General features: G+C 46.7%; 1 protein-coding gene across 2 annotated transcripts in view; it reads left to right on the forward strand.

The window, feature by feature from the left end:
* Positions 1-26,668, forward strand: part of CNTN5 (contactin 5) — a 2,165,994-nt gene that overhangs the window by 1,307,005 nt on the left and 832,321 nt on the right. Inside the window, exons 6-7 of one of the 2 annotated variants that reach the window (XM_063951497.1) lie at positions 8,952-9,075; positions 12,937-13,112. The exons of the other annotated variant lie outside the window; for it this stretch is intronic. Coding sequence (XP_063807567.1) covers positions 8,952-9,075; positions 12,937-13,112 — 300 coding nt within the window. The remainder of the gene's footprint in view (positions 1-8,951; positions 9,076-12,936; positions 13,113-26,668) is intronic. 2 annotated transcript variants of the gene reach the window in all.

The raw sequence follows: 26,668 nt of genomic DNA on the forward strand, positions 1-26,668 counted from the left end.
AGGGCGGCGGCCTAGCGTGTGCAATGCTGCTAAAAGCAGCTAGCGAGCGATCAACTCGGAATGACACCCATGGTACACACTGACATCACAGCTACATTACACAGCAGATATACATACTGACATCACACCTTCATCATCGTAACACATACAGTATATGTGACACACATACACGTGTCAGACATTAATACGGCCCAAGTGTCTACTTTAAAGTTTAAGCTTTGATGTTCTTAAATTTGTTTTTTTAGCAGGTCACCTTGGGGGGGGAGAGAAGGCCACTGCTTCCACTCCCGCCACTGCCGAGAAACAGTCTCGCCCCGTGTGCTAGCGATACTGTGCTAGGCGGCCACCGCTACTCACAACCCCATGGCGGTGCAAGTGGCTGGCCTTTAAACAAGTCCCCTAGAGGCCCCGCCTGCAGACAGTGGGAATCCGGGAGCTGCAAGTCAATTTGCAGGACAGCGGGCAAAAAATTTGACTCTCCTGCATGACAAGTCTGCTCTAAATATGTGTTACTGGCTTTATTCAATGAAATCCATTCAGTGGTCAGCAGAACTTCCCACCAATACCCCCCAAAATCAGCAGATCAGGACCCCGGAGTGCCTATGTTACACTGGGGGCAAGCCCAGCACCCTGACAGCTGCTGGGCTGCCCCCAGCACAGCATAGAGGGGCAGACACCAGCGGAGACTGCGTGTGCCCTGTCCCGAAACTTTCTGACCATCCGCAGGATGCTGTGGTTGGGAGGTTTGGGCTCTCCCATTGCTGTTAACGGGCCCCCTGATCAGATGACCCGGGTTACTCATTTACACTGCCCCTCAACATGGGTCCTTCCCATGTTCAACCCTGTTCGTCCCCGGGGTTGGATTTCCGGGTCATTGGAACTGGGTTATTTTTTGAGGGGGGGTGTTTACACTGAGGCCCGACCCAGGTCGATCTGGCAATAACCCTGGATTTCAAGTCGGTGTAAAAGGGGTATAACACTGTGCTGTTCAATAGTTTGCAGGATTGACATTACTCAGTAGGGTGCTGGTGTTGTTTTTTTATTTTATTTTTTATCACTGTCCGTATTGGTAATAAATAATAAAATGTCAATCTCTTTGCTGGCATTTATAGGAAATAATAGTCTTACCTCGCACCTGCAGTTTGCCGTGAATGGGGGGGTAGGGGAGTTTGGAGATGTTTGGAGAAAGAATGAGCAGGAAAGGGGAACCTGTTTGTGTGTGTGTAGGGGGGAGGGGTTCAGGGGTGCCGTGGATGGCAGAGAAGGATGTAAGGAGAGAGAGATAGAGCAGGAGAGGGGTGTGTGTGTGTGTGTGTGTGTGTGTGTGTGTGTGTGTGTGTGTGTGTGCGCGCGTGTGTGTGTGGTGGTGGGGGTTTGGAGTTGTGAGGAGACAGAGCGAGCAGGAGAGGGGAATCTGTGTGGGGGAAAGGGGGTCAGGGTGATGCAGATGAGGAAGGGGGGAGTTTGGAGCTGTTTGGGTAAAGAGCAAGCAGGAGAGGGGAACCTCTGTGTGTGTGTTGAGTGGGGAGAACTGTCCCCGTGGATGGGAGAGGAGGATATGAGAAAAGAGAGCAAGAGAGGTGAACCTGTGGTGGTGGTGGGAGGGGGGGTTGGATCTGTGAGGAGAGAGCACGAGCAGGAGAGGGGAATCTGTGTGGGTGAGGAGGGGGTCGGGGGTGCTGTGGATTGGGAAGGAGGGGAGTTTGGAGCTATGAGGAGACCGAGCAGAAGAGGGGAATCTGTGTGGGGGTAGGGGTGCTGCGGATGGGACATATATAGCATACAGACATACACATATACACACACCTCCCACTCACCAAGCAGAGGAAGGATCAGCTGCAGTCAGGACAAGGCCCCATTCTATTAGGCTCCAACCCCAAAAATGCCGTGATTCGCGGGTCTTCCGTGAAGCGGATAATGGGCCCGCTGTGGCTATGCTAGCAGCTCTGAGTAGATGCGGGGACCTGGAGGAGCTTGCACAGACTCCTCCAAACTGCAGGCTTCTGATAGGTGTCACTGGCGACAAGCTATTCTGTAAGCATGGTGAGTGACATGCTGCTGGGGGCGGGGGCACATGCAGCTTTAGGTCCCACAGTCCTGCTACCGGCTTCCCGTTCAGGCCCCGCTCCCATTAATTCCGAGTTCGCTCATGCGCAGTCCGTTTTCTGAGGGGGAGGGAGGATGCAGTGGGAATCCGGGAGCTGCCATTCAATGTGCGGGGCAGCGGGGGACTCAAGCAAAATACGGGAGCCTCCCGCTAATTGCAGGAGGGTAGGCAAGTCTGCTCCACATTACAATGAGATCAGATTGCCCCCATACCATTGTAACATCCACTACGCAGTCCTCTCACTGTAATGTCACACCATTCAAGCTTTGCACTGGATCGAACCTACTGTATTTGTTTAGCAGGCAAATCTGGGTAATTTGAATGCGACTTTATAACCTGGGTCCAGGCCCCCATTAAGCCCTTAGGCCCCCTAGCAATAGCACCCCTTCTACCCACTGCAGTTACACCCATGCGTACTAGTAATAAAAATACATCTCTGTCAGTGGCAAACGCAGGATTTCTAGAGGGGGGTTTCCAAATGCAGTACACAATCTCCCACTCTGCGCAACGTTGGAGCAATTGTGGGAGTCTGGGGGAGTAGTAGAAGAACCTAGTAAAGACCCTGGACATTAATGTATACTGTTTGGAATACAGTATTACTATTTAACACTATAGATGGTCTATAGTATAGGCTGTATAATGCATTTAAATAACGTAAATAAGTGGTCAGGAAAAAGATTAAACATACCATACTAAATTAATACACAAACATAATAGAACCAGTCCTGTACTTTTTAAGCTCACATTCTCCCACCTCATGGTAAGGCTCCTGTCTTTTCTTCCTTGTAGATACTCTCTTGTCCAGTGTACTGATTGAGGATTCACACAGCAAACTTGGTAGAAGAAGATGCTACCACTGGGCATGTGCAGCAGCTCTGCTCTATCCCTTAAACTGCATTATGTAGTGGTAGCTTTAGTTATTGTATTATATACCATTGCTATTGTTTTCATAATTTGAGCCACTTGCCAAGAGGAGGGGGGTTTCCAGGCAACCGGAACCCCCCCCCCCCCTTCCCCCCCCCCTGCGTTTGCCTATATCTGTGGTCTGAGCCATTTTTGGTGACTCTGGATGCTGTACCTGTATATGATGTTAGCTTTGCTCTTTTTATTTTATTTTTGTACACTAACAGTCATCAAAACAGTTATAGAATTATCATGATATCTTTCCTCAGGGTTTGAAAGAGAGATTGTTTTGGGAGAGATCAATGTGTGTTTTTGGAGCACAGTGTCAGGCTTTCTACCTACATGACCTTTACAAGTACAGAAGGAGAAGTATGAGCACTGAGATGCTCCTGCTCAGCAGAGACCCATGGCAACAGCGTCACACCTGAGTACTGCAGAGTCACTACAAGATAAACCAAATGATGAACAATATTCTGCTTCAGTTTCCACCACCCTGGAAGAACACACAGACCCTGCAGGCATAAACTGCAGTTGCTAGAACACAAAACACAATTGAGATTGGACACACAGGGGGTAATTCTGAGTTGATCGCAGCAGGATTTTTGTTAGCAGTTGGGCAAAACCATGTGCACTGCAGGGGAGGCAGATATAACATGTGCAGAGAGAGTTAGATTTGGGTGGGTTATTTTGTTTCTGTGCAGGGTAAATACTGGCTGTTTTATTTTTACACTGTAATTTAGATTGCAGATTGAACACACCACACCCAAATCTAACTCTCTCTGCACATGTTACATCTGCCCCCCCTGCAGTGCACATGGTTTTGCCCAACTGCTAACAAAAATCCTGCTGCGATCAACTCAGAATTACCCCCACAAGCTGATCATCTTTGGGAAAAAAATGTCATACTTACCAGTCCCAGGAGCCGGGGATCAGTGCTCCGGTGAGCGCTGCCAGGCATCGGGTCCTCCATATGCTGCGCTGTGACCACTTTGCAGTAAAGTGATGCTGCAAAGCGGCAGCTCACTTTACAGCACCAGAGGTCAGAGCACAGAAGCCGGATTCTCCACCCGGCAGCCTCCTGGAAACAGCGGACACCGGCTCCTGTAAGTAAAAATCCCAGAGTGGAGGGCTGTTTGTGGCGCAGGGGTAGTTGCAACGGGGTGGGGATCCCGGTGGTTGTGGTAGTGATGGACGGCGGCGCATGCGCAGCAGAACTTTGGGGTATTTTTTATGAAAAATACCCTGACGATGCTGCGGAGAGGCATCGCAGGGGTAGAGCTTTCTCGCATGCGATAATTGCTACATCCATGCAATGTACTCAATTGTCGCATTGCGAGTTTGGCCGATATTATCAACTGTCATCCGCATGGTGATAAATCTGCCCCTATATACAGCAGTATGCGGAGGGTGCGGGGTGATTCAGATGTGGTTGGAGCTGCTTTACATGCAGCAAAGTACTGATTCTGCGCACACGCGAAGAGGTCCTACTATGACAGACGCTGATTGGCATCAGACAGTCTGATGCTGTTTGGGGGCGGGTAATGGCCGGCGACGGCCTCCATCTCTCCAAACAGAGGGGTGTCGCCACCGTTGCAGGGGAGGAAAGAGGACAGGATCTCCATGAGAGGACGGTGTTTGCCTGGCCTCTGTGTAGGACTTGCGGCGGACTGCTTGCGAGTCCCAGTGGGTCGCACAGCTGGCCTATGGTGACACCTCTTGTTGCATTACCGTATTAGAGCTATCGCTGCTGCTTCTCTGTAAGCAGAAGCTAGAGCTATTGTACTCCAACAACGTCTGAGTTAGCTCTACAATGCAAAAAACCCCCCAAACCACGCATTAGCGTCAGAGTAACTGTAGATCAGCAAACAGCCAATCATAAGTGAGCTACCGGTGATGCTGACCATCATCACCAGGCCTTACAGAGTTGCACATGTGACTGTATCTATGGTGTTGAATGGCTGGTGCAAATACAGTGCACTGTTGATGAGGGCGGGTGCCAGGACTAGCAAGCTGCTTCTGATTAGCTGATTGTGAACTCAGCTCTGAAGCAGGTAGGTCTGATAGATATACTTCATTGATTGAGCTTTCAGTATACTGTATATGATTTTGTGGGTGCATTTTTAAAAGCAATGTTTCCCTTTAATTCTTATATAAGCTTTATTTTTTAAAATCATACTTACTGTAATTTTTTTTCGCTATGACAGCTAACTTTTCTTGTGATTATGACTAGAGATGAGCGGGTTTGGTTCCCTGAGAACCGAACCCTACCGGACTTCACTGCCCGAGCCCGGATCCGAGTCAGGCTCTGGTTTTCCCGCCTGACTCAGAAACCAGAACGAAGCAAAACATCATCATCCCGCTGTCGATTCTCGCTGGGTTTGGATTCCATATAAGGAGCCGCGCGTCGCCGCCATTTTCACTCCGGCATTGGAGAGTGTAGCGAGAGGACGTGCCTCCGTCCTCAGTGTCCTGCATCAGTTTAGTGTTAGTGTCTTGTGCTGCATCAGTCCAGTCACAGTGGTGGTGTCCCTGTGCTGCCATATGTCCAGTGATGCTGCCTTATAATTCCAGTGATCCTGCCGTATAATTCCAGTGATCCTGCCGTATAATTCCAGTGATCCTGCCATATAATTCCAGTGGTACTGGCGTATAAATCCAGTCCAGTGATCCTGCCGTATATGTCCAGTGGTACTGGCGTATAAGTCCAGTGATCCTGCCGTATAATTCCAGTGATCCTGCCGTATAATTCCAGTGATCCTGCCTTATAATTCCAGTGGTACTGGCGTATAACTCCAGTCCAGTGATACTGCCTTATATGTCCATTGATACTGCCGTATATGTCCAGCGTACTGCCGTATAAATACAGTGATCCTGCCGTATAATTCCAGTGATCCTGCCGTATCATTCCAGTGGTACTTGCGTATAAGTCCAGTGATCCTGCCGTATAATTCCTGTGGTACTGGCGTATAACTCCAATGATCTTGCCGTATAATTCCAGTGATCCTGCCGTATATGTCCAGTGGTACTGCCGTATATATATATATATATATATATATATATATATACACTGCTCAAAAAAATAAAAGGGACCACTTAAACAACACATCCTAGATCTGAATGAATGAAATATTCTTATTAAATACTTTGTTCTTTACATAGTTGAATGTGCTGACAACAAAATCACACAAAAAGTATCAATGGAAATCAAATTTATTAACCCGTGGAGGTCTGGATTTGGAGTCACACTCAAAATTAAAGTGGAAAAACACACTACAGGCTGATCCAACTTTGATGTAATGTCCTTGAAACAAGTCAAAATGAGGCCAGTAGTGGGTGTGGCCTCCACGTGCCTGTATGACCTCCCTACAACGCCTGGGCATGCTCCTGATGAGGTGGTGGATGGTCTCCTGAGGGATCTCCTCCCAGACCTGGACTAAAGCATCCGCCAACTCCTGGACAGTCTGTGGTGCAACGTGGCGTTGGTGGATGGAGCGAGACATGATGTCCCATATGTACTCAATTGGATTCAGGTCTGGGGAACGGGCGGGCCAGTCCATAGCATCAATGCCTTCGTCTTGCAGGAACTGCTGACACACTCCAGCCACATGAGGTCTAGCATTGTCTTGCATTAGGAGGAACCCAGGGCCAACCGCACCAGCATATGGTCTCACAAGGGGTCTGAGGATCTCATCTCGGTACCTAATGGCAGTCAGGCTACCTCTGGCGAGCACATGGAGGGCTGTGCGGCCCCCCCAAATAAATGTTACCCCACACCATTACTGACCCACTGCCTAACCGGTCATGCTGGAGAATGTTGCAGGCAGCAGAACGTTCTCCTTGGCGTCTCCAGACTCTGTCACGTCTATCACATGTGCTCAGTGAGAACCTGCTTTCATCTGTGAAGAGCACAGGGCGCCAGTGGTAAATTTGCCAATCTTGGTGTTCTCTGGCAAATGCCAAACGTCCTGCACGGTGTTGGGCTGTAAGCACAACCCCCACCTGTGGACGTCGGGCCCTCATACCACCCTCATGGAGTCTGTTTCTGATCGTTTGAGTAGACACATGCACATTTGTGGCTTGCTGGAGATCATTTTGCAGGGCTCTGGCAGTGCTCCTCCTGTTCCTCCTTGCACAAAGGCGGAGGTAGCGGTCCTGCTGCTGGCTTGTTGCCCTCCTACGGCCTCCTCCTCCAGATGTAACACATGCAGAGAGATTAAGATTTGGGAGAGGTGTGTCTAAACTTAAATCTAATATGCAGTGTAAAAATAAAGCAGCCCAACATTTGTGGGCTAAATGCAAGAGCAGCCCATAATTACCCTGCATGCAAAATATGTATGTAAGTGCACCCCTTGCAGTGCAGCAGGGTGTGTTCAGGACAGTACACAGTTACTTGCTCTTTCTTGCTTTGCTCAGGATTTAAATGACTTCTAATCAGCTTGACTCAACAACCATAGGCAAACGTGTGTGTGTGTGTGTGTGTGTGTGTGTGTGTGTGTGTGTGCGTGTGTGTGTGTGTGTTTGTGGGTGGGGGAGTTCCAGTTGCCCAGGAACCTCTTTTCCCCACAGCTTGGCCAGCGGCCACTACATGCCGTTTAAAGGGTGGAATAGAGCTGCTGCACATGCCCAGTGCCACAAATTTTCCTACCTGTGTGTGTGTGTGTGTGTGTGTGTGTGTGTCTCTGGAACTGAGTGCTCAATCATCGCACAAGAGAAAGAAACTGGAAAGTGTTTAAATCTTATTGGCACATGTTTCTTTCTACAAATTACACATACAGTACCTCTGCATATGCATAATAGTAAACGTACAGTAGAGGGCGCAATATTCTCTATAGTCTAGTGGCGTCACATTCTTTGATTCATAGTTTAGAGCTAAGCACAAAAACAATAAACTTGGCAAAACCATAAGGTACTGCAGGCATACCTCCCAACTTTAAATTCTTAAGCCGAGGGACAATTCTGCCTGGAAAAGGGGTGTGGCCTCAGGAAAAGGGGTGTGGCTTTGGGCGATGACGCAACGCCTGCCACGCCTCCCATTATCGTCACAGTGGGGGTATGGCCAGCGCTCTGTGAGCTGCCGGCATGCCCCCAGTCCCTCTTGTCTCCCGTGAAGAGTAGAGCTAATAGCAGAGTGACAGGAGACCTCCCAACTGCCCCCCCCCCCCCTTCCACCACCACCACGGGACACTGTTGCCCGCAGGTTGGACAGCGGGACAGTCCCCAAAAAATAGGACTATCCCACAAAAATTGTTGGGAGGTATGTGCAGGTGTGGCAGATGCAAAATGGGCAGAATTGGGAAGGGGGTGTCCAAACTCAAGTCTAGATTGCAGCGTAAAACAAAGCTGTCCAACATTTGTGGGCTACATGTGAAAGCAGACAGTATTTACCCTACATGGAAACGAGTCAGAATCAGCACCTCTATTGGGAAATCAAAAATGTCACGCTGACACTTGACATCCTAGCTAAAAAGTCCACTTTCTGATAGCATACATTTTCTTTGCAGATGGCTAAGACACTCTCATACAGTAGGTAGACTGAGACAGACATAGAAAGAAACACACTGACCTACAGTCACAGTGACATATACAGTACAAGACACCGTCATTCCCTTTCTATCTCTCACCTTTGGCTGCTGGATCACTTTGCTTTGCTATCTTTATAATGTCATCTAAACTTAATGAACATCAAAGACAGTTCTATAAAAAAAAAAGAAAAACAGAAAAAACCTTTAAAAGAAGATCTGAAGGAGAGAACAGATTTATCTTAAAAAAATATCTGAATCAAAGCCTCAATTTGTAGTATACTTTCAAGTTTTCCTGTGTGTTCTCTCTAGTTCTATTTACCGCGGCGGTGGCGCCATTTCTATCTGTATATCTATTCATGTTTAAGCACATAAAGGAGATGGTATTTGTATTATTAACCATTAGATTTTCATTCTTTCAGAGAGTGTGGATTATGGGCCAGTGTTTGTCCAAGAGCCAGAAAATGTTATATTCCCTGCGGATTCTGGAGAGAAGAAAGTGGCTCTAAATTGTGAGGCGAGAGGTGCGCCTGCTCCGCTCTATAGGTACATCCGCTGACAGTTCCATTACAATTATGTATTAATAAATACATTTATGTAGCATTCATTCTTGCATGTGCAGTATACATTCACTTATTTATTCATGATCACTTATATTTTTGAAATTTCATTAATAAAGTTCATCAGTAAATGTCATTAATAAAGATCATATACTACTGTAACAGCAAATCAAATATTAGCTCCCTATAGCATTGTTTACAATAAAATTTTAATAACTATATAGTTTGTATGCTTTACATTATACATATGCTGTTGACAGGGGTTCGGTATTTAATATTGGTGGACAGGATGCCGGCAGTCACATGACCAACAACGGCATCCAGGCACTAAAGATCCCAACTGTGGATAAGGTAAGTATTTTTACCCTCCCTACTCCCATACCCTAATCCTCCGGGGGTGGCGGCTATGGCAATCCTCCTGAGGTGGTGGCTATGGCTAGCCCTTCGGAGGGTGACGGCTACGGCTGACCCTTCTGGGGTGGTGACTATGGCTAACCCTCCGGGGGTGGCAGCTATGGCTAACCCCCCTGTGGTGGTGACTATAGCTAACCCTCCGGGGGTGGCAGCTACGGCTAACCCTCCTGTGGTGGTGCCTATGGCTAACCCTCCAGGGGTGGAGACTACGGCTAACTTTTCCGGGGTGGTGGCAGCTATGGCTAACCCTCCTGGGGTGATGACTATGGCTAACCCTCCGAGGGTGGCGGCTACGGCTAACCTTTCTGGGGTGGTGGCCGCTATAGCTAACCCTCCTGGGGTGGTGGCTATGGTTAACCCTCTGGGGGTAACAGCTACGACTAACCCTTGGGGGCTTGTGGCTATGGCCAACCACTAACCTAGTGCCTAACCCCCCTAGTGCTTAACCCTAACCAAAACCCCAGGGCCCCAACTCTAACCCATACCCCGATACTCCAGTTTGCGATGTTGGCTGTCGTTGTTTTGGGGCTGGTTTCCTGTGTGGTGTCGGCATCCCGACACCAGGATGCAGAACGTATCCCATTGACAGCATTTTATTAAATTTAAGCACAAAGGTAGTGATGTTTCACATTGCAGCCATATCCAAAAAAATGGGGCATAGTACAAAAAGGGATACATTCAGGATGCCGGCAGTCGAAATCCCGGCGCCTTAGAATAGACAGAGAAAAATAAAGCTCTCTCCCCCTCCTATCATAGCCCTGGCTGGGAAGCTCCATCTGTAGCTCAGGAAACCTGATACTCCTGTGTCTCTGCCTGCACTGCATACTGTTCACATTCCGGCTGCCTGTTTCTGCTGCTGTAAAAGAGGGAAAGCTAGTGATGTCAGTGTGCCAGATAGAGGGGGACCTGGGGTACAATATCCCCTGCCCCCTCCCCCCAATCTGGCTATGATCATCAGATGTACTGAATAAATAACGAGCTGTCTTAATCTTAATGCCAACTCCTTGACTGCAGCGTGGCCCCGTTCCCGCTAGACAAAGCGGCAATTCACGGCATTGTAAAGTGCAAATCGTGTCACCAAGCTGCCTAGACTGCTCGCTTCACTCTGTAAAGTTTGGCAGGGGTGTTCATCGGGGCACAGCTTCCAGGAGACTTGTTTACTCTTCCAGGGGTCTAAGAGAGTAGGCAGCCATGGACTTATTAAGCTCCGCCTCTATAAGCTCCACCTGTATAAGCTCCACCTCTACACTGAGTGCTGTGAATTACAGCAAATGTAATGACATTTTAAAAAGTTCATACTTATGGTCACTAATATATTAGCCTTATCCTACTGTATATGGTCACTGATGTATTAGCCTTATCCTACATACCTAGAACATTAAAACTAATGGATGAGGTGTGTCATGTGTGCAATTACTTAACAACTATAATAAAAATGATGATAAATAAATAAAGACACAGATGTAGATTTGGCAGAAAATTTGTTAGCTATTTGTTAATTTAAATATTTATTCATTTAAGGCAAAGTATGGTGACAAAGAAAAGACTGGCAAAACCAGCACAGTCGACAATGCACAATAACACCCAACAACATGCATTGCAAGCAGATACCACCCAAGGTACACAACTCAACTATCACACAACTATAACACAACCAGAGGCGTAGCGAGGGCGGCGCAGGTGGAGCTCATGCAAGGGAGCCGCAGTCCCGCCAGCAGCTACATGATGCGCCGCCAGTTAAATGTTACCATGCTCGGCGTCGGCACTGCAGGAGGGATGGAAGCTCTGATCTCCCCGATGCCCCAACACAATAAAGTTTTTTTTTAATAGCACAGTCACAGCGTGCGACGTCATGACGTCTGTGCGCTGTGACTGAGGAACAGGAGGAGCCACCGCCGCAACGACAAGAGGAGCTCAAGACAGGAGTGGTAAGTGGAGCTACTGGAGTGGGGGAGGAAGCCATGGAAAGTTGCGGGGGTTGGGGGAAAGGGCATGCGGAGATAAGACACAGGAAGAAAGCAGCCATGGGGAAATACAGGGGGGGGGGGGGGGCAGTCATGGAAAGACACAGGGGGGAGGCAGCCATGAGAAAATACAGGGGGGGCAGCTATGTGGAAATACATGGGGGGTGAGGCAGCCATGTGGAAAAACGGGGGGGGGGGGGGGGGGGTGAGGCAGCTATGTGGAAATACAGGGGGGCAACCATGGAAAGGGGGGAGGCAGCCATAAGGAGATACAGAGTGAGGCAGCCATGGGGAGATACGGGGGGGGGGAGGCAGCCATGGGGAGATACGGGGGGAGGCAGTCTTCAGGATATACAGCGGGAGAGGCAGCCATTGGGAGACACGGGGGGAGGCAGCCTTGGCGAGATATAGGGGGGTAGGGAGCCATGGGGAGACACCACTTTAACCCCACATGCACACTTGGGGGCGCCATAGCACATTTGTGCTCCGGGCGCCGTGGCTACACGCTACACCTCTGAACACAACACAACACAGTTATCCACTTGACCTTCTCACTTGACTACCCACTAGTTTGGCAGGTGACGCCGCTCCCGTTAGGCTGGTCTGCCAACTACTAGTCAACCCAAATTAAACAGTTGCACCTGGCTGGTGACCAGCCAACTATAAACCACCAAACCAACAAGATTAAAAAGGTGGATTGGTGGGGGGGGCGGGATGGGACTCGAACAAAGAGGTTTCTGCACACAGCCCAGTTAAATAATCTAAAACAAAGACAGCACCCTCTGTGATGTCATAGCATGTTTTAAACCAGTGATCAGCACTCATGTCAGCCGCATCCTAGAGGTTTAACCCACCTCTTTCTTCTGACAATCGTTCAGTTTCTCATTGGTAAGAATATTGTCATGTAAAGCCTGTCATTTTTACTTTATTAGCATTCATCCCCATTCATGGTTCTATGGAGATCAGTGCTCTGAAATTGCTAATGTAGTGTTCATTCTAGCACCCTGCACCTTTCAAAATCCATGCAGTTCCACTTTCCTGTCGCTCTCTGCTCTGGTGCTTCTCAGAACACACAGGTCTGTATCACAGCACTGAGTAACAGACCAGTGTGCTGAGAAACACCAGAGCAGAGAGCGACACCCCAGGCAGGAAAGTGGAACTGCATGGATTTTGAAAGGTGCAGGGTGCTAGAATGAACACTACTAATGAATGAAGCACAGCTTGTATATATTTGCGTCATACTGTAGTTGAGCTTAGGAGTAACAGACGGTAGATAAACCTTGGACCTGACATTATAAGCTCTGCCCATTGTGTCTTGCTCTCAAAGACTGGACAAAAACATTTCAGACTTCAGTTCATTTACAGTATATTGCTGATTTTCTTTTTCTTTATATTTTTTACTTTTTTCATTTATCAATTGCTTAATTTATCTTTATTTTTAATTTTGTCCATCTTTTGTTTTTTCAAAGATGGCTTCGCAATGGAACAGAAATAGACTTGGAAAGTGATTATCGCTACACTTTAATAGATGGGAATTTAATTATCAGCAGTCCAAGTGAGATGAAGGATTCTGGTCAATACCAGTGCACAGCAGTCAACAACTTTGGCAGAATCCTTAGTAGAGAGGCAACACTTCAATTTGCATGTGAGTAACATTGTGATGCTATGGTGATTTCAGCTATTAGTTTTTCTTTAATATATATTTTTTTAACCAACATACTTGATTAATTTCATTTCAATTCTAGAATTTGCAACATAATTGGTGCAGCAGAAATATCAAATCCTATCTCTGTGATGCCAATTTTCCCGTTAGACTAAACAATCTGGAAGTGAAAAAGTTAAAAGCTTAGCCTAATGAGAACCGCACACTGGGAATCTGCTGTTCAGTGCAATTCTGCACCATGGATTTCACAATAAATTCAGTTTTTAGGGGGTGATTCCGACCTGATCGCTGGGCTGCCAAAATTGTTGTCCTGCGATCAGACAGTCGCCGCCCAAGGGGAGTGTATATTCGCCCGTGCAAGTGTGCGATCGCCTGTGTACGCCGAGCTGCTAAAAAATCCCTCAGTCAGAGGACAGCTGCAAATCTGTTCTCACCTCACTCACCAGTGAATGCTTTTTCCTCTGTGTGCAGTGTGTGCGTAACCCAGGACTTACTCCTACAGTGCGATGAGAACAGGCTGATCGGGCCCGGAGCTGACGTCACACACCCTCCCTGAAAACGCTTGGGCACGCCTGCGTTTTACCTGACACTCCCACAAAACGGTCAGTTACCACCCACAAATGGCCTCTTCCTGTCAATCAGCATGCAAATGGCTGTGCGACTGGAATTTTCACTGACCGGCAAGGCCTGTTGTTGTTTGCCGACGCGTGTGCGCATTGCAGTGCATATTCATGCGCAGTCTATTGCTGATCGCCTGCTGTACGAAAACGAACAGCACAGATCAGATCTGAATCACCCCCTTAGTACTATCATCAGATTGTAGCAATAGTGATTCAACAATGGGGGAATAGTGATGAGACAAACTTTGCTCAGAACAAGTCTGCAAATACAATCTGCTTGCTAAGGATAAACAAGTGTTGATATCAGAGAAGATATTAGATATCAGTAAACTCTAACAAGCCCCTTTCTTTCTGCTGACTCTTTTTGTTTTCAGACTTAGCACTGTATTTAAAGGGAATCAGATTATTGGTTAGCAATGTGGATGGCCCTCAGAATGGTGATTAGTAAATTCCCCAAATCACGGTATTGACTTTAAATAATCTAAAACAGCCAAATATTCAATCTACTACATCTGCCTGGCCAGAGCCGGCCATAGGCATAGGCAAACTAGGCAATTGCCTAGGACATTTGATATGCCTAGGGGCATCAGCAGCTTCTGCTAATTAAACTGATATGCGGCATGCCTATATTCTGTGTGTAGCATTTCAGATGCAGATACAGCCACAGTCTCACACAGTATATAATCATGCTACATATCATTTTAATCAGCAGAAGCTGCTTGTGCATCCTAGCCACATAGCAATGCAAATAAGCTGCATTTTCATAAAAAAAAGGTGCACAACATTAGCATTGAGGCAAGATTTATGAGGACACATCTGTATCCAAGCAAAAGCAGAGGTCACGGTGTTAGTGGCAGTGTGAGTGCTGTGTGCATGTAAGTGGGTTGGTTGTGCAGTAGTGTTCAGAATATGCGTAAGGAGCATTATGTGTGTCATGTAAAAATGCATTAATAATGTGCAACGTATGTGTAAGTAGCACTATGTGTGTCATTATGTGTATAAGGGCATTAATTATGTGCGGCATATGTGTAACAGGGTACTACTGTATGTGTGTCATTATGTGTATAGGGGCACTAATAATGTGCAGCAAATGTGTAGGGGGCACTATGTGTGTCATCATGTGTATAAGGGCATTAATCATGTGCGGCATATGTGTAAGGGACATTATATGTAAAAGGGCATTAATAAAGGTTGTCATAATGTGTAAGGCGCATTATGTTTATAAGGACATTAATAATGTGTCTCATATGTGTAAGGGGCATTACTCTGTGGCATTATGTGTATAAGGTGCTCTACTATGTGGCGTTGCGTATAGAAAGGGCACTACTGTGTCGTCTAATGTGAATAAAGAGCAATAGGGTGTGGTGTAATGTGAATAAGGAGCAATTCAGTGTGATGTAATGTGAATAAGGGGCTCTACTGTGAGGAGTAACGTTTATAAGGTAAAAGTGATACTACTGTGGGATGTAATATGAATTATGGACACTATCGCATGATCAAATGTGAATAAAGTTGCAGTACTGTGTGGCATAATTGGAATTGGGGGTTACTATTGTGTGGCCATGCCCCTTGCCAGCAAAAACACACCCCATTTTGGGCTGAGCACCAAATGTGCGAACTGTTCCTATTTAAAATATAGGGGTACAAACACCAAAATAAGAACTGCTATGGGTGAGGGGTGATGGTGCTGGGAAAGAGGTGCAAGGTCAGAGGCGGAACCAGCGGTGGTGCTAGGGGGCACCAGCCAAAATCTTGCCTAGGGCATCATATTGGTTAGGGCCGGCTCTGTGCCTGGCCCATGATAGACAGTATTGTCATTACTGATATGCATTCACATAGGGGGTCATTCAGAGTTGATCGTAGCTGTGCTAGATTTTCACAGCTACGATCATTCACACTGACATGCGGGGGGACGCCCAGCACAGGCTAGTCCGCTCCGCATGTCAGTGCCGCCCCCCCCCCCCCCCCCCCCGCAGAAGTGCAAAGGCATCGCACAGCGGCGATGCCTTTGCACTTCAAGAGTAGCTCCCGACCAGCACAGCTTTAGCGTGCTGGCTGGGAGCTACTCGTCGCTCCCCAGCCAGCAGCGGCTGCGTGTGATGTCACGCAGCCGCCGCGGCCCGCCCCCCCCCCCCCAATGCTCCAGCCACGTCTGCATTGGCCGGACCGCGCCCTCTAAACGGCGGCTTAACGCCGCCGTCCAGCCCCCTCCCACTCGGCGACCGCCTCTGCCTCAGAGGCAATCGCTAGGCAACGACAGCTGGCATGCGCCAGTACACTGTGGCGTCGGCACATGCGCAGTTCCGACCCGATCGATGCGCTGCGAGAAACTGCAGCGAGCGATCTGGTCAGAATGACCCCCATAGTCACTGATTAATAGCTTATAGCCTGGAACAGAAAAGTTTTTGGGTCTCATTGGATAGTCCTAACAAATCCAAATGTTCACTGGTGGTTCCCAGGAATACAGTAGATGCAGGCAGGTATAGTAAGTACAAGTGGCAATAACTCTAAACGTTTTGTAGGAAATTTACTTGCACACCTCCTTTCCTTATCATGTTATTTTTCAAGTTTTCCAGCAGAAGATGTAGTTGTTTTCTGTATGAGGTCTGGTTCCTCGGGAATAACACTGAGCCATGATTTTGTTTGATTTATGAATCTAACTGGTTTTTCTACTGAGTCCTCTGCATACTCAGTCCCTGCCACTTCATCATATTTACAATGTCATTTGGTTGGAAGTAAACTTATTTTTCAAACTTATTAGGATGTGAGTATGGGGAATAATGTAATGGTTGAGAGGACTACCGAATGTTCCCCGTTCCAATAATCAGAGACAAAGAATAGAATCAACCTGGTCCCAGTCCCTATAAGTAAACTCCGAGGCTCTTCATTAACAGATCAAGGCCCAATAAGGGGAGTATTTATTTATATTCACTAAGTGGAGAGCATAGACTTTAATATAAAGGAAGCTAAGTGTATCTTTGTATCCCAATTTTTTATTATTTTACCACACCATTAGGTGCTATATTCACCCCAACGTACTATGGGCCTACTTCAGGCCTGATCGCTGCTTTTATATATATATATATATATATATATATATATATATATATATACAGAGAAAGGGGTGGTGTCTAAGGGAGCTAAACCCAATAATATCTTCCAGGATTTGACCACAAATACTTTTAAAATAAAATTTTTATAGATTTATATAAAAATGTATATAAAAGTATTCAACAATCACAGTGAATAACAAATGGCTGACATAATTGAAAATGCAGACATCAGATATGGACACCGTATATTGCGGATAATTAGTAAGTCCAATGTGGTTTTCTTAATTAGTACATATCCGTTGTTCTTATATCCGAACCAGAAACTTGACGCGTTTCGTCCAACTGGACTTCATCAGGGGCTCAATATCGAAAACAAGTCGGAAGAACATAAAGGAATAGATGACCAATTAATGATCATATTAATCCCACATCAGTAAAACAGGCTTTGCAATAACAGATGTAATAAAAAAGTGCGCTGATTCCACAGCTAGGTTTGTATTGAATATGCCAGCTCAGTAAAGCAAACAGTAATACAATAATGCTGAGTTCGGTATAAGCCACAATTTCATTTTCGTGGATAATCCTCAGTAGGAAGAGTGGCTTCTCCTACTCAGCAGTCACCACAGGTTTACAGTCGTGACATGCCTGCATTTGTGTCACCCCATTACCTCCCCCATAGGGTCCCTGACTGTCAATCACTTTGTGAATAAATTCTCTCAGTGAGCGACATGGGTAAGGTACCCTGGCGCGCGCACACACACACACACACACACACACACACACACACACACACACACACAATGATAACTCCGTAAATATCCACATTGCGTAAAACTCTGCATCAGGTCCAGTGTTCCCTATCAGGAATTCTGTCTAAGAACATCCACCATACAGGAAGTGTAGTTCCTGAGACCTGCAGTATGTATACAGTATCTTTCTTGAGATGGGGATCTGGAAAATATTTAATGCTGGGAGCACTGGGGAGCAGGTGTAAGGGCTGCCCAACTGTCATGTCTTTGAAAAATTACAATTACTGTGGCTATCTGGATAGGAAGGAACTGATTAGCTGGAGCACCAATTAGCATATGCAACAAGTTTTACATAGCTAAAACACATTGACATACTCTCCAGCTGTACCTTTTTGGCAGGTACAGTACCTTTTTTTATGGTCTGTACCGATTTTTGACACTCCTAATTTCAGTTGAAAGTATAGGGAAATGGGCGTGGTCGCACCCCCTTTACCCGAAGCCATGCCCCTTTTCCTAATTTGTACCGAGTTTATGCGTAAAATGTTGGAGGGTATGCACTGATAAATGGGTCCCATAAACCCCAAAGTACCAACCAACTGGCTCCTGTCATTTTTCAAACACAGCCGGTAACATGGCAGTTAGGAGCTGAGTGGCTGGGACTTTATCTCTTTCCAAGTCTTAGTACATATTACTCTATAAGCCTGACTCAGAGATGGACACAGTATTGATGTCACATACAAACGACAATGGCCCTCATTCCGAGTTGATCGCTCGCTAGCTGATATTAGCAGCATTGCACACGCTAGGCCGCCGCCCTCTGGGAGTGTATCTTAGCTTTGCAGAATAGCGAACGAAAGATTAGCAGATTTGCTAATACATAATTCTTAGCAGTTTCTGAGTAGCTCCAGATCTACTCACAGATAGCGATCAGTGCAGTCAGTTTCGTTCCTGGTTTGACGTCACAAACACACCCTGCGTTCGGCCAGCCACTCCCGCGTTTTGCCTTGGCACGCCTGCGTTTTTCCGCCAACGCCGTGAAAACGCCGAGTTTCCACCCAGAAACACCCACTTCCTGTCAATCACACTACGAACACTTCAGCGCGGAAAAAATGTTGTTCGCTCGTGAGTAAATCTACTAAATTCTTAGTAAAATTACTAAGCGCATGCGCTCTGCGTACCATGCGCTTGCGCATTTTCCACCTATTCGCTGCGTTGCGAAAATCGTCAACGAGCGAACAACTCGGAATGACCACCAATGAGGCTAATTCAGAACTGATCACTGCTGTGCGTTTTCGCACAGCGGGCGATCAGATCTGAACTTTGCATGCGCAGGCGCCGCAGTGCACCGGCGCATGCCAGAGATGTGATCGGCATCTCAGCCCATTGACCGCCTTTGCCTGATTGACAGGCAGAGGCTTTCGCTGGGCAGGAGGGAGCGGGCCGATGCGACCCGGAGAGCGATGGGTAGCTCTCTGCCAGCGCGCAGGAGCTGCGCTGGTAGGGAGCTACTCTGCAGTTACAAAACCATCGCCGCCGTGTGATGCTTTTGTACCTGGTCAGGGGGAGGGGGCAGAGCCAGACATGCGGGAGGACTAGCCCTGTGCTGGGCGTCCCCCCGCATGTCTATGAAAGTGATCGTAGATGTGCTAAATTTAACACATCTACGATCAAGTCTGAATTACCCACAATGGGGGTTATTCACGTTTGTTAGCAAACCAAAAAAGTTAGCAATTGGGCAAAATCATGCTGCACTGCAGGTGGGGCAGATATAACATGACAGATTTGGGGGTGTTATATTTTTTCTGAGCAAGCTAAATACTGTCTGCTATCTACACTGCAATTTAGATTGCAGATTGAACACACCCCACCCAAATCTAAATCTCTCTGCACATGTTACATCTGCCCCAACTACAGTGCAACATGGTTTTGCCCAGTTGCTAACTTTTGTGGTTTGCTAACAAACCTGAATTAGGCCCAATGTTTTAATGTCTGTGCATGTGTTTGAGGTTCATAGCTCATTTATCCTGATTGTCTGTGAACAGGGGGGGCTAATTCAGACCTGATCGCTAGCAGGCGATTTTTGCAGCCCTGCAATCAGATAGTCACCACCTACAGGGGGAGGGTATTTTAGCTTTGCAGGTGTGCGAACGTCTGTGTAGCAGAGCTGTACAAACTGATTTTGTGCAGTCTCTGCGCCGCTCGGGACTTACTCAGCCGCTGCGATCACATCAGCCTGTCCGGGACTGGAGTTGACGTCAGGAACCCTCCCTGCAAACGCTTGGACACGCCTGCGTTTTTCCAGACACTCCCTGAAAGCGGTCAGTTGACACCCACAAACGCCTTCTCCTGTCAATCTCTTTGCGATTGCCCGTGCGAACGGATCCGTTGCACAAACCCATCGCTGAGCGGCGATCCGCTTTGTAGCTCTGTGAAGCACCTGCGCATTGCGGTGCATACGCATGCGCAGTTTGTGTCTAATCGCCTGCTGTGTGAAAACGCGCAGCAGCAATCAGGTCTGAATCGGCCCCAAAGGCATGGCACAGAATCAAGTTTTGATGGTGCAACCAATGATGCGACCGATAGTGGGCCGGGGGTGTGCATAAATATGCGCAGTGATGGAAATGCACTGGCTTAAGATGCTGAAAGTGTGTGTCTCGGTTGTTTACTAATTGAATGCGGCATTAGCAGAAAGACGCAGACGCAGCTGGGGAGGAATAGACGCAGATGCAGCTGCATCATTTCCCACAGTTGCTCCTGTGTCCTTATGGTAATTACTTTTTATGCACCGTGAAATGGCATCAACATGAACGGGCGCAATAAGTGTGATTGCTCCCTCCCCCTGCAGGCAGAGGAGAATGCTGCACTTGGCAGCAGTAGTCTCCCTGGATCTACTGCATCCCAACACACAGCAGCATGTGCTGGACTGGGGAAAGAGACTGCTTCCGGGGATAGGTAAGAGGAGAGGCATGGGGGAAGGCAGACCCGGTCCTCTTCAAGAATTCCAGGTAATTAGTGCCCGCCTCCCGCTCTTGGCGCCACTGATGTCTTGTTTGATTATTAACCAACCGAGACTCCCACTTGCAGCATCTTAAGCCAGTGCATTTCCATCACTGTCCATCTCTGACTCAGATAATCTCAGTGAAAATTGGCATTCTTCATTTCTCATTTGTATAACACAGCCCAAAGTGTGACACCCTGAACCACAGTCTTCAAAATTCTTGGTTCTCAAATGGGCTCTGAAAGTTAGCACATCAATAAATAAAGTACACAGTTGTCCGAAATAAGCAACCGCATGTCAGATACAAAATATGAATGCATTGAAATTAGTGATTTGCACTGGACATTTTTCGTGTTTTGTGCTTTGGTTTTGGATTCGGTTCAGCGGCCGTGTTTTGGATTCGGACGCGTTTTGGCAAAACCTCCCTGAAATTTTTTTGTCGGATTCGGGTGTGTTTTGGATTCGGGTGTTTTTTTACAAAAACCTCTCAAAAACAGCTTAAATCATAGAATTTGGGGGTAATTTTGATCCCATAGTATTATTAACCTCAATAACCATAATTTCCACTCATTTCCAGTCTATTCTGAACACCTCACAATATTATTTTTAGTCCTAAAATTTGCACCGAGGTCGCTGGATGACTAAGCTAAGCGACCCAAGTGGCCGACACAAACACCTGGCCCATCTAGGAGTGGCACTGCAGTGTCAGATAGGATGGCACTTCAAAAAATAGTCCCCAAACAGCACATGATGCAAAGAAAAAAAGAGGTGCACCAAGGTCGCTGGATGGCTAAGCTAAGCGACCCAAGTGGCCGACACAAACACCTGGCCCATCTAGGAGTGGCACTGCAGTGTCAGATAGGATGGCCCTTCAAAAAATAGTCCCCAAACAGCACATGATGCAAAGAAAAAAAGAGGTGCACCAATGTCGCTGGATGGCTAAGCTAAGCGACACAAGTGGCCGACACAAACACCTGGCCCATCTAGGAGTGGCACTGCAGTGTCAGACAGGATGGCACTTCAAAAAATAGTCCCAAAACAGCACATGATGCAAAGAAAAAAAGAGGTGCACCAAGGTCGCTGGATGGCTAAGCTAAGCGACCCAAGTGGCCGACACAAACACCTGGCCCATCTAGGAGTGGCACTGCAGTGTCAGACAGGATGGCACTTCAAAAAAATAGTCCCCAAACAGCACATGATGCAAGAAAAAAAGAGGCGCAATGAGGTAGCTGTGAGACTAAGCTAAGCGATCCAAGTGGCCCGACACAAACACCTGGCCCATCTAGGAGTGGCACTGCAGTGTCAGATAGGATGGCACTTCAAAAAATAGTCCCCAAACAGCACATGATGCAAAGAAAAAAAGAGGTGCACCAAGGTCGCTGGATGGCTAAGCTAAGCGACCCAAGTGGCCGACACAAACACCTGGCCCATCTTGGAGTGGCACTGCAGTGTCAGACAGGATGGCACTTCAAAAAAATAATCCCCAAACAGCACATGATGAAAAGAAAAAAAAAAGAGGCGCAATGAAGTAGCTGTGTGACCAAGCTAAGCGACCCAAGTGGCCGACACAAACACCTGGCCCATCTAGGAGTGGCACTGCAGTTTTCTAGCGAGAGGATGAGTGCTTCCATCCTCATGTGAATCTGAAACACTAGCCATGAACATAGGCCAGGGCCTCAGCCGTTCCTTGCCACTCTGTGTCGTAAATGGCATATTGGCAAGTTTACGCTTCTCATCAGACGCTTTTAATTTAGATTTTTGGGTCATTTTACTGAACTTTTGTAGTTTACTTGACGACACATAGGTAGGTAGAGCAATGGCCTACTGTACCATACTGCTATATATTATATACTGGTGGTCAGCAAAATTCTGCACTGTCCTCCTACTATATATACTGCACACAACTAAAATGCACCACAGGTATGGATGGATAGTATACTTGACGACACAGAGGTAGGTAGAGCAGTGGCCTATTGTACCGTACTGCTATATATTATATACTGGTGGTCAGCAAAATTATGCACTGTCCTACTACTATATATATAGTGCGCACAAAAACTTAAATGCACCACAGGTATGGATGGATAGTATACTTGACGACACAGAGGTAGGTAGAGCAGTGGCCTACTGTACCGTACTACTATATATTATATACTGGTGGTCAGCAAAATTCTGCACTGTCCTACTACTATATATATATACTGTGCACAAAAACTTAAATGCACCACAGGTATGGATGGATAGTATACTTGACGACACAGAGGTAGGTAGAGCAGTGGCCTACTGTACCGTACTGCTATATATTATATACTGGTGGTCAGCAAAATTATGCACTGTCCTCCTACTACTGTGCACAAAAACTTAAATACACCACAGGTATGGATGGATAGTATACTTGACGACACAGAGGTAGGTAGAGCAGTGGACTACTGTACCGTACTGATATAATTCTGGTGGTCACTGGTCAGCAAAATTCTGCACTGTCCTCCTACTATATACTACAATGCAGCACAGATATGGAGCGTTTTTCAGGCAGAGAACGTATAATACTGGTGGTCACTGGTCAGCAAAACTCTGCACTGTCCTCCTACTATATAATACTGGTGGTCCCCAGTCCCCACAATAAAGCACACTGAGCACAGATATTTGCAGCACACTGAGCACAGATATGGAGCGTTTTTCAGGCAGAGAACGTAGATATTTGCAGCACACTGAGCACAGATATTTGCAGCATACTGAGCACAGATATTTGCAGCAAACTGAGCACAGATATTTGCAGCACACTGAACACAGAAACTGAGAGAACGCCAGCCACGTCCTCTCACTATCATCTCCAATGCAAGAGTGAAAAATGGCGACGACGAGCGGCTCCTTATATAGACTACGAAACTCGCGAGAATCCGACAGCGGGATGATGACGTTCGGGCGTGCTCGGGTTAACCGAGCAAGGCGGGAAGTTTCGAGTCCGCCTCGGAACCATGTAAAATGGGTGAAGTTCGGGTGGGTTCGGATTCCGAGGAACAGAACCCGCTCATCACTAATTGAAATGTATCCACAGACCGCAACATCTATAATCACCAGTTATTTCCCTTTGTCGCTATTAGTAACATATGGTTAGTAGATTTTCTTTCCTCCCATCATGATGGATAGTTGCAGATTTTGTTTGTTCTCAGCAAATTGCAGACACTTTTGGACCATTAGCTGAGCCGCTCAGGATATAACGTTCTAGACAAACTCAACAATTGTTCAAACCGGAGAGTTGTCTATCCCAGTAATTGTTACATCAACATGTTACTAACTAACTACTATGTTCCGTTCCCCTGCTGAGTTATTCATTGATGGAACACAATTCTTTTGGCTTTTTCTGTTTAGTTACAGGTAGTACAAGATACATATTAAATACTTCGGTCACACCAATTCCTCTGTAAATATGACAAGTTTGATGTTATAGGAGGAAATAAAATCGCAGAATTCAGATACTGCATTATGGGGGTCTTTCCGAGTTAATCGCACGTAGCAACTTTTTGCTGCCCGTGCGATCAACTCGACGCCACATATGGGGGAGGGCTTTTTTGCATAGCAAGGCTGCGAACGCTTGTGCAGCCCTGCTATGCTAAAAAAAGTTTTGTGTGGAACAAGACCAGGGTAAGAGTTACTTACCCTGTGCGATCGATCCAGCGATGCAGGTCCCCAAATTGATGTCAGACATCCGCCCTCCAAACGCCTGGACACACCTGCGTTCGCAGAACCACTCCCGGAAAACGGTCAGTTGACGCCTTGGAACTTCTTCCTGCTGTCAATCTTCTTGCAATAGCTTTCTTCGTTCTGCTGGTCATTGCCTGGCAACGGCCGTCGCTGGGCAAAGACGCGTGTGTGCATTGCGGCCGCCGCGCAGTACTGTATGACTGTTAGGGATCAATGGTGGTCATTCCGAGTTGTTCGCTCGCTAGCTGCTTTTAGCAGCATTGCACACGCTAGGCCGCCGCCCTCTGGGAGTGTATCTTAGCTTAGCAGAATTGCTAACGAAAGATTAGCAATTCTGCTATTAAATATTTTCTTGCAGTTTCTGAGTAGCTCCAGACCTACTCCTAGATTGCGATCACCTCGGTCCGTTTAATTCCTGGTTTGACGTCACAAACACGCCCTGCGTTCGGCCAGCCACTCCCCCGTTTCTCCAGACACTCCAGCGTTTTTCCCTGACACGCCTGCGTTTTTTAGCACACTCCCGGAAAGCGCTCAGTTACCACCCAGAAACGCCCCTTTCCTGTCAATCACTTACCGATCAGCAGTGCGACTGAAAAGCGCCGCAGGATCCACAGCAAATCTAAGTTATTAGTTAAATAACTAAGCGCATGCGCGCTGCGTACCATGCGCATGCGCATTTAGCAACAAATCGCAGCATAGCGAAAATCGGCAACGAGCGAACAACTCGGAATGACCACCAGTGTAATTAGGAGCGAGGGGAACAAGTTGCCTTTGCAATAGCAGAGGATCATGGGAAAAGACAACAGAACCCAACTTATACTTTACCTACAGTATGTGTCATACAGTACATTGCACATTTTACTGTGATAAAATCTACTTATCTACTAAAATTGTCTTATTTTGCTCATGGTACTATAATGAAGAATAAGGATATTAAAAACAACAAACCTGTTACATTATAATCCATTTCTGTTCTGGAAAAAAAAATCCCAAATTCTCCACTTGGGAAAAAAAAAAGTTATTATCTATTTATCCTGGGCACATCCAAGTTGCTGATATTCTCACGGTTACCAAGCTAAAAAGCACCCTCATGTCTGTTTCCTTCATTATGGTTAACTAAATATAAAATGTCACCATAAATATTCATATCTCAAATACAGTCATTGCATAGATGAAGCTAGCATAGAATACACGGTATCAGACATTTTCCCAGTCCCACATGCTCCCAAAGGCAGGGGATTACTAATTGCATAGTAATCCATGAACTCCTGTAGGCCGTGGTGGCACAAAGTCCCTGTGTGGTTCCGGCCCCTAATGCCATATGGCACTTTGCACACTCATGTATAGGGTAATTGCCCATGTAAAGGGAACTCCTGCCAGGGCTACAACTGGGGAGGTGGAGGTGGGGTGTATGTGCCCCAGGCATCATATCTGAGGGGATGCTGAGACGGTTGGAAAAAAAACACAGGAAACCTGTAATGAGTCTGAAGCATACAGTGGTGGGGCTAAGCTTCAGTGGTAGGTCATGACTAAATTAAGGGAGGGGGCACAGGGGCCTCCTTCTCTCATGGGGGCTCCCCAGCCATAGCTCCCCTGACCTATCTTTAGTGCCACGGTGTACAGTTTGAGAAATGCTAACCTAAGTTAATAAATCTGGCTGACCCAAAGTAACGTTGGGTAGTGAGGAGAGGAGGGAAATGTTGCTATGAGTTTCCTTTCTTCCTAGTTACACCCCTGGCCAGACAAGTTCTGAGTAGTGTATGTGGGTACGCTTGGGTACGGAGTACCATTAAGAATTTGTCAGAGGGTACGCAGTTACACCTGCCACACACTTTGCTATTGCCACAATTATAATGTGCCACAAAGCAACAAGACCATGGTGCTTGGCAGCATGACGGCTCCTCCCACTTTGTCAGGGTTACTGGGAGTGCAACAGTGGCTGTATTTTCCTGTTATAATGGAGGCATTACTATATATTTTTTATTAAATTGGGGACATTACTATATATTTCTATTATACTGGAGGTATCACTATATATTTCTATTATACTGGAGGCATTACTATATATTTCTATTATACTGGCGGTATCACTATATATTTCTATTATACTGGAGGCATTACTATATATTTCTATTATACTGGCGGTATCACTATATATTTATATTATACTGGAGGCATTACTATATTTTTAGCCTTGCCTCCAGAATCCCCAAAAAAGGGTCTGTGTCATGTGGCCACTCCGCTAGTGTCATGTAGCCACTCCCACTAGCAGCATGTGGCCACGCCCCATCACAACACACGACCACGCCCATTTTTTGTCACTCAGTACCCATAAGAAAATATTTCTACTTGCACCACTGCCCCTGGCACAGGCATGCACAGTATGTGGGGAAACAGGAACAGCACAAAATTG

The sequence above is a fragment of the Pseudophryne corroboree genome, chromosome 2 (genome assembly GCF_028390025.1).
Source record: "Pseudophryne corroboree isolate aPseCor3 chromosome 2, aPseCor3.hap2, whole genome shotgun sequence".
NCBI lineage: Eukaryota > Metazoa > Chordata > Amphibia > Anura > Myobatrachidae > Pseudophryne > Pseudophryne corroboree.